General features: G+C 39.9%; 1 protein-coding gene across 1 annotated transcript; it reads right to left on the bottom strand.

Annotated features, from left to right (window-relative positions):
- Positions 1-7,710: 7,710 nt before the first annotated feature.
- On the bottom strand, positions 7,711-8,703 carry LOC131408037 (olfactory receptor 51M1-like). Its single transcript, XM_058544606.1, has one exon. It carries the CDS (start codon positions 8,701-8,703, stop codon positions 7,711-7,713), a length of 993 nt encoding a protein of 330 aa, XP_058400589.1.
- Positions 8,704-8,957: the final 254 nt, after the last annotated feature.

The raw sequence follows: 8,957 nt of genomic DNA, 5'->3' as shown, positions 1-8,957 counted from the left end.
GGAACTGCAGTAGGGGGATCTAAAATCACCTGGGAGTCAACAAAAGACTTTCTTGAGGAAGCCATTTTTAAGTTAAATTTTAAGACCTAAAAGATAATATGCTGATTCTTTATTTGTTTGCTTCTAGGCCCAGTCTGTCCTTCTATCCTGCTTACAACTGCTGAGGCTGGGAGGCTACAAACTACGCTTCTCATACTACTCTGACAGCTGTCTTGCTAGTAAGTTCTGTCAGTGGAATGCATTGTGGGAAATCAGGAAGGTGGAGAAGGAGAAAAGTTTCTCACTCTGTGCTCTGTCCAGAATGTTGCTGACTCTAAGTCACCTACAATTGCAACTGTGAAATCAGAACCCCTGAGCACCTCAGCTCCCAGAGGAGCTGCAGCTGGGGGTTCTTGGTAATGGCAGCAGCTCCAGTAGTTTATCAGCAGGTTCAGGTTATTGGGGTCATCCCAGGGTGAGATGAGCTTTCTTCATTTCTGGATAGTATGCTTGTTTTCTCCTTACTCCTCCAACAGTCTCCCATTTCTCCTTTTTGACAACTTCCTAAAATTTTGTAAACATTCATTCTCTTAAGCCTCTTTTGTTTGAAATACTCAGCATTGTCTTTCTCATTGGACTCTGACTGAAATAGGTGAATAGGCAGTGATTATACAAAGAAACATGTGCAGAGTTTGCCAAGAAGAAATAATTTAATAGAAGAGATAAAAGAGATTTTTTTTTTTTTTTACTTTCAAGGAATTAATAATCCAGCATTTTGGAGGCACAGATGATCCTAAAAAAATGGTCAGTGGGAAAGTTTTAGAATCGCAAAAGTCTAATTCTCCACTGCCTTATGACTTGAAATCAAAATATTTCATAGCCTAGCACTGATAAAATTAACGCCTCCAAATCACAGTCTCCAACTTCCTCTGCTGCAATCAACACATCTATATCTGAATATCACTCTGCCTCTTTTCTTCCAGAGATATGATGTCTTTTCTCCTATCCAAAAACTTATCCACCCTCTCTTTTATGGGGGACAACACTCTTGCTTCTTCTGTAGATCTTGACTCACCAATCTCCCCTACTCTTTCCTTTATCTCCCTCCTCTTCTTCTCTATTTATTTTTAATTATTAGCATGTGCAGACTCTTAGATGTATCTCATTCAAAATATTTTTACCATCATATTATTCACTTTCTCTCATACTACACATTTTTCTTTTTTTCAACTAAAAATTTTCTGAATGGGTATTTTATATTTTTAATTATTTTCAAAGGTAAATTAGCAGCAGTGAAGATGGGAAAGATTAAATGTGGATAATCAAAATTAATTATATTTGTGCAATTGGAGAGTTAAAGAAACATGAATAGAAACATAGCACGCAGGGTCTTAGGACATATTTCTGTACCCAACAATAATATGGACAATGGGGGTAAAACAGCAACATTTGAAAGTTTCTCTTGGAGCTACAATAAAGGCATGCTTGAAGGGTGGATATAGTAGAAGTATTATATTGTGAGGAACTGTGGTAAACTCAATAGTTAATCCAAAGTATATGAAGCGACGATTTAACTTTCCACATCATCAGAGTAATTTATCACTAAAGACATTATGATAGATTTAGAGTTCTAACTAATCAGTAGAGGAGAAAATACAAAAATCATATTGAACTTGCAAACATTTATGCAAAAAACAATTAATCATTATTTTTATGTAAGCAAATAGTGACTATTTATAAGTATATACATAAGTAGTAATAAGCATCAACTTTATTTGATTTTAACATTAGAGTTATTTCATGATGTACAATTGATCAAACTAAAATAAGGAAGCAGAAATTGCTTTATGGTAAGATGGCTCTAAAAAGAAACTTTAACTCACTCCTCCTCTTGAATTGCCATGGTCAATCCCCGATGTCTTATTGTATCTTCCCCAGTGAAACCACCCTGAGGATGGCCCTGCGGATCTGCTGGGTTTTGATGCTATAGATAACAGGGTTAATCAGGGATGGGAAGAGCACAGAGACAGTGCCCATAGTTATGTGCACCAAGGGCAAGGTGTGGTGCCCAAATCTGTGCACGATGGACAGGGCTGGCACAGGCACATAGAAGCAGAGCACAGCCAGCATGTGGGAAACAAAAACGTTGAAAGAAGATGAAGGAGATGGGAGGCAGAGAAGGAAGGAAGGCCCTGGAGAATAGGGAAGCTAAGGTCTGAGAAAGGGTTGCTGAAAGACTGAGAGGAGGGAGACTGGTGGCAGGGAAACGGAGGGAGAAAACTGGGGAGAAGAAAAAGATGGAGGAAGTAGATAAGAATTAATAAGAATCTTAGAAACTGAGGTTGGATGGGGAGAGGCAGAGGGAGGAACAGAGAGGTGGAGGGGTAGAGTGGGAAGTCAAATGAAAGAGAGAGAGAAGAGGTTTGAGGAGAAGAGAAACAGGAAAGACAACAGGACTGGGAGAGCTGGGCAACAGAGAGGAGAGATGGTATGTTGGATATAGCTAGGCACCAAGGGACTGATATGGGTAAGTCTGAGGAACAGAGAGAGGGTGAGGCACCGAGGAGCCTGAAGTTGGTACCCTAGAGAAGGAGGCCAGGAAATCTCCCACGGTCCTTTGTTCAGTCTTCTTATCTCAAGTCCACTGGACACTGAAGGATCTATCTAGTCTTGTGGCTGTCTAGACACAGTTTCATTAGGCAGTGTAGTGTGGTGGTTAAGAAAGTAGCTTTGGAATCAGATCTGCATTCACATCATAACTCCAATACTTATTTACTCTATGATTGTGCAAATTACTTGCCTAATCTCAATTTCCTCTTCTGAAAAATTGGGACAATTATTATACCTACTTTGTGGGTTATAGAACCATTTGTACACAATTCTAAATGTGGTGCAGTTAGAACCATACACTCAACAGATGTAGATTATTGTTGTTTGTAGTTTCCATCATCTTCTGATTGAAAGTTGTCCACAACAACTATCTACTATGTGACAGTTAACAGCTCTTCTCTTCATGTCTGCAGTAGGCTCTGTGGGAAAGTCCATAAGTGATCTGACGACAATGAATAGTAAAAAACCCAGAGTTCGGTGCTCTGAGCTCTTGAGCGGGTTTGTGGACAAACCAGCCACATGACTGGTGAGGGGACTAAACCCATCTGCACCTTTGCTTCTTTCTATAATGGAAGATTTTCACATGTTTCCTGCTTGCTTTCCAGGGAAATTATTGGGTTAATGGGACCATGGAAAGAAGTGCTCTCAAGTGCTGGAAGATGCATCAGTTTTGGGGGGATTTCTTGAGATTATGATTCCTTGCCTGCCAAAATCTTGTGTTGCTGCACTCCAAAGCCCAGCCCAGTAACAAATTCTGGTCTCTTTCCAATCTAAAAGATCATGGGGAGATATTATAGAACAGCAGCTCTAGTCACCGACTAGCCATCGTCATGGAAGCTGCCTTATTCCATAACCCTACTTATAGACCTGCTAGATAAGAGGTATCAGAGAAGTCATTGGATTGGCTATCTCAATCCACAAACCAAAGCATCTTTGACAACTGACTGTCCCTTGCTGTCTGCAGCTTCTTTCCTGGTGCCTACAGCACTCGTCAGTCCTCTCCCTGGCTCTTCTCCTTGGCTCAGGCTGCTGCTTTGCATCTGCTGCACTTGCAATTATAAGGCTATATCTGTCCTTTTCCCTTGGGTCTTGAGCCCTCAGAGGAAACTTACTAGGTGGATGTAGAGCTGAACAACACCAAAAAAGGACGAGTATCCTCCGAGAACTTAGCCTTTGGGTGCCCCAGTTATCTTCCATGGAAACTTAGTGACCCACAAGTACCATTATGAGATTATTCTTCGTTCTCTTTTCCCACTAGCTGCTATCGTTACAAGAGAATTTATTGATTGACCTCAAACCCCCTTTCTGTGATCCTCTTTTCCCCAGTCAGGCTTCGTTTTGAGACTCTCCTTTTTATCGAGTAGTTATTCATGCTCATTCATTTAGCAAACGAGTATAGACTACAAGATTTGAGCCATAAACTTTGATGAAAATATTAATAAGACACAATATCTGCCTTTGAGAAAATGATTGTCTTTTGCAGGAGATAGACGTGAAAAAGACTAACTCTCCCAGAGAGAGAAAAAAAAGGACTCACAGGAGATACAAGGATTAAATAGGTATTCTTTACTAATGGCTGCTCTCTCACTAGATCCAACATTCCAGATAGAGAAAGAAACAGACAAATGCTCAGAGTTGTTAAAAAGCAAGACACTATAAAATTATGTGATTTTAAATTACCTGAAAAATGTATGTTTTACAAACATAGTATCAGCTTCAAAGACTTAGAGAGGTATGAGGATATTAAATAACAAGACGCGCTTGTAAAGAGTTCTGCATGTGGGAGCATAGGGTTGGTGAGGGTGAATGGCAAGACCATGTACACAAGATACTGTAGTTAGAATTAATAAATTTAGCTTTTATTAGTTTTTTTTTTGTTTTATGTTGTTGGTTTGTTTCTGTTTTTTATTGAAGCAGTTTTAGCATAGTAGCTAAAAACATAGACGTTGCAGAAACATAGAGTTCTATGATCTTAAAACTACAGAATTTCACTTCTATAGCATAGAATTTAAGAAGAAGCTAAGTAATTATGATTTTTCACTTAAACTTCCTTCACTAAACAGGCTCTTGTCCTAAATAGACTGACCCTGTCTGAAGAGCGGCAAAAATGGTACCTCAATTCTATTCTAAACCAAAATCCTGTGTTCTTTATACCTCATTCTACCAATGGGATCCATAGAAAACAAATTTCCACTCAGTATGGAAAAGAACATTCTAAGGCGGAAAGTTGCCATTCAATAGTGTGGCTTACCATGTGAATTTCAATTAAAGTTAAGAATGGAACCTGTGTTTAAGGGAGTGGCTACATCTAAGACTGGAGAGACCCTGGGGTTCCTTAGGGCCTCCCAAACCTAAATCATTGAGATTCCAACATCTCTGTCTCCCCCCACCCCTGCCCATACACATTGCACACACGAGACACCACACAAACACAAAAGCGTTCATATCCATTTTTTGAGTTTGCTTCTCCTTTAAATTTCATTTTGTATTTTGTTTGTTTTTCAACAGGTTATTTTTCAATTGTAATAATATAGAGAATGATGTAATAACCACCTGAGTGAATGTACATGTACATGCTTACTTAGTTTTAACAAATCTTAACATTTTCGTCTATTTGCCTCAGGTTTTTCTTTTTTTTTTTCCAAATAGAATTGAAGCCTCCATGTAAAACTTCTCACTTCAATTTAATACCCTCTTTCCCTAGAGCTGTTTTCCAGAGTTTCTCATTTATCATTCTCAACTTAGTTTTTAGTATTTTTCATACACATTAGGTATTATCAGACTTTTTACATTTTCATTAATTTTATCGGTGAAATATGATATCTTTGTTATTTCGTGTTTTCCAAATTTATAGTGAAGATGAACATGTTTTCAGATATTTATTGTCACATTTGTTTTTCTCTTCTGTACATTGCCTATCATTTCTTTGTTCAATTTCTTATTAGATTCTCTGTCTCTTTATTGATTTATAGATGTTCTTTATATATCCTGGACACTATACCTCAGTTGCTCATCTAGACATACATTGTAGATATGATCTCCTATTCTGGTTTGCACTGTCTCTTTGTTTTTGATGTCTTCTGTTTTACTACATTTTAATATCTATCAATCTACCTACCTCTCCACCTATCTATTCTCCAGTATTTTCTTTTAAACATTTTCAAGTTTTCCTTTTAACATTTGTCTTTAATATAATGTGTTTTTTATGTGTACTGTAAAATAAAGATAAAATTCTATCTTCCTTATGAATAAAAAATTTGACTAACATTTTTTATTGAATAATCCCACCTTTTCCAACTCTTTTTAATATTATCCATTTGAAGTACAATTATATTTGGAGGTCTTTGTCTGTAACGTTGCCACCACCATCTCTTCAACACCACCCTCTACCACTGTCTCTCCTCTCATTTTAACCAGGCAAACAGAAAAAGCCGATATCTGAAACAGAACCCAGTCTAGCAGATATCAACCATCTGTGTACCACTCTAAGGAATTCTCTCTGATTATGTATGGACTAAAGAAAAAAATGAATAGACATGGGAGGCTAGGACATAGGAAAAGTTGCCCTGTGTTGAGGCAGGGATGTGGCAATTCCTGCCCTAGGAACCTCTAAACTCCAGAGTCCATAGTAAGAAAGTGAGAATTGAGTTTATTAAACAGCTTCGGCAGGTATTCCTCAGGCAGAAGGAGTGGTGATTATATACAAGAATTCCCAAGCCCTAGACTTGTGAAGAATGACTCTCAGGAAGCACTTCCCGGTGATAGTAATTTTAAACTGTGGCAGAGGGGGCAGAGGGCCCAGAGGGCCCGAGTAACGCAGAACTAAGAAATGATGGGGGACACCCCTTTGGATGCCATCAGAAAGGAGTCTTCTCAGGCTTCCTGGATGTGAAGAGGGAAAGCTTTGTTAGAAAAGAAGTTCTCTTTCTTAGCTTTAGATTCCACTATATGCATTTACGTATCCAGGAATTCACTTAGTATTTATTTGTTGAGTATCTATTTCGTGCCAGTCATTGTATTTACGGAGAAAAAGGCATGTGTAATTCCTCCATGAAGCTTAATTTAGTAATACATTGTGGAGGACAAAAAAAAAAGAAAACCAAATTAAAACACTGAGCAGTACATTACTATGGGACAAATGTTACAATGGGAAATGCAGGGTTCCGAGGAGACAGATGGAGCATCTGCTCTGGTATTGGAGAGAAGGCTTGTCAGTGAAAATGTCTGTGAGGAAGCAACATGAATTTCATTTAGCCAATGGTAGGAGCAACCTTCTCTGCCAATTTTAGGTTCATAACCTCCTGAGCAAAGGCATTACGATTTAGACATGTTTGTGGTAGTTTCCTTCACGGAAGCTTTGTCACCTTTCATGTCATTGTGTAAGATCTCACAAATAGAGTGGCTACATACAAACACTGAACAGCTTACTGTGAGATCTGAGGTTTGGGACTTATAGGTCCATAGGAAAGGTAAAATCAGAGATGAGGAGTCAGGGGTGGGGTCAAGGGTTTCTACTCGATGAGAAAGTCCAAAAGGGAGCAGGAGCACAGCCTCAGAAAGATTTGGAGGAGTTCTGCCTGAATCAGTTATTAGGGAAGTTCTGAAACTTCTCTCAAGAATGTGACTCAGGAAAGCAAAGGATACTGTTTAGCCGGGCTAGAAATCAAAGAGAAAAAACTTTCTCACTAGAGAAGAGGCAAGCAGTCCCAAGGAGCCATGGAGGGAAGTACATTTCCTGAGGTGAATTAGAACAACTCACTTTTATCTGGTCACTGCCAGGTTCTTTTCTGGGTGATTTTTATTTATTATATTTTTTTAGTTTTAGTTTAGTTTATCTTTAGTATTGGTTTTTGCACGTTGATGATGACCATTAACAGAGTTTGGCTGTGGGCAGTTTTTGTTGCTACCAAAATAGCTAGATCTTGTATATAGGCAGAGGTATTATAATTCAAGCAAGAGAAGGACAACATTCCTAACCCATAACTCAAGAAAGAAATTCACTGCATTTTATACAAAGCAGTGGAAGAAAATCTTAGGGAACATGAAGTATGAAAATAGGAAATCAATGCAGCAAATCCTTGGCCTGATTTGGGACCTTCTTCTAGGCACCCAGTGGAATTTTTAGCCCCAGGACTCAGCCTTGGGCTTTCTAAGACCCAGGAGCTTAGTGATGGCATGGCGGATCTCCTTGGTCTTAATACTGTATATGATTGGATTAAGCATGGGAGGCACAAAGAGGTAGATGTTGGCCAGAAGAAGGTGGACAGCAGGTGGAGCATTCTTCCCAAAGCGGTGCACCAGGGACAGCCCCATCATAGGCACAAAGAATACCAGCACAGCACAGAGGTGTGAGGTACAGGTTTGGAAGATTCGAAGCCTCTCCTCTTGAGAAGTCAGTCTTGCCACTGTGTACAGGATGACACCATAGGACAGCACAATGAGCACCAGGTCCAGCATCACAGTGAACACCACCAGTGTCAATCCATACAAATTGTTGAAGGTGGTGTCTGCACAGGCCAAATGTATCACCTCCTGGTGTAGGCAGAAAGAATGAGAGAGGACTCGAGGCCCACAGTAAGGAAAAGCCTTCAGGAGGAGGACAATGAGAACAAGGGCCACAGGTCCCCGGAGGATGACAACCAGGCCTGCCCTGACCACTCGCTGGCTAGTGATAATGACTGAGTACCTCAGGGGGTGACAGATGGCCACAAAGCGGTCAAAGGACATGACAAGGAGCACCGAGGACTCCATGAAGGAAAATGAGTGGATGCAGAGCATCTGGATTTGACAGGCTTCAAAGTAGATACTATGGGAGTTGAACCAGAAGATTCCCATAGTAGTGGGCAAGGTGGACACTGACAGTCCCAGGTCAGTGATGGCCAGAAAGGACAGTAGATAGTACATGGGTGTGTGCAGATGACGGTTGGTCTTAATAACTGTCAGAATGAAAAAATTGCCTGAGATGGCCACCAGGTACATAAGGAAAAAGAGGATAAAAATCCAGTGTTGGATGGCTTCCAATCCAGGAAAGCCAGTGAGGTAGAACATGGGGCTAAACTGAGTGATGTTGTACAAGAGCATGAATCGAGGACTGAGGGGATATTGGGTTGGCATTCCTCAGGGACTGAGCTGAAAATAAATGGATATTTCTAGTTATTAATTCTTCAGTTTCACTAACATTCACACCGTCATAAGCAGAATCATGACCATCATCATCTTTGGTATCGTCTACTGCACTGTTCTCAATTCTACCACCCTCACTACCAGATTGAAACTTTCTTTGATAGCACCAGCCTCACAAGGTTTTCCTCTATATTTCTACTCTTCTCAGTCTCCTTTGCTGGCTTCTCTTCATTGCTCATCCTTGA

Source organism: Diceros bicornis, chromosome 7 (assembly GCF_020826845.1).
Source record: "Diceros bicornis minor isolate mBicDic1 chromosome 7, mDicBic1.mat.cur, whole genome shotgun sequence".
NCBI classification, from domain to species: Eukaryota; Metazoa; Chordata; class Mammalia; order Perissodactyla; family Rhinocerotidae; genus Diceros; species Diceros bicornis.
This window is presented reverse-complemented; position numbering and strand designations above follow the sequence as displayed.

What these genes read in the sequence shown, in the direction of transcription:
- LOC131408037 (XM_058544606.1), bottom strand. Translation starts at nt 8,703, where the DNA reads ATGCCAACCCAATATCCCCTCAGTCCTCGATTCATGCTCTTGTACAAC.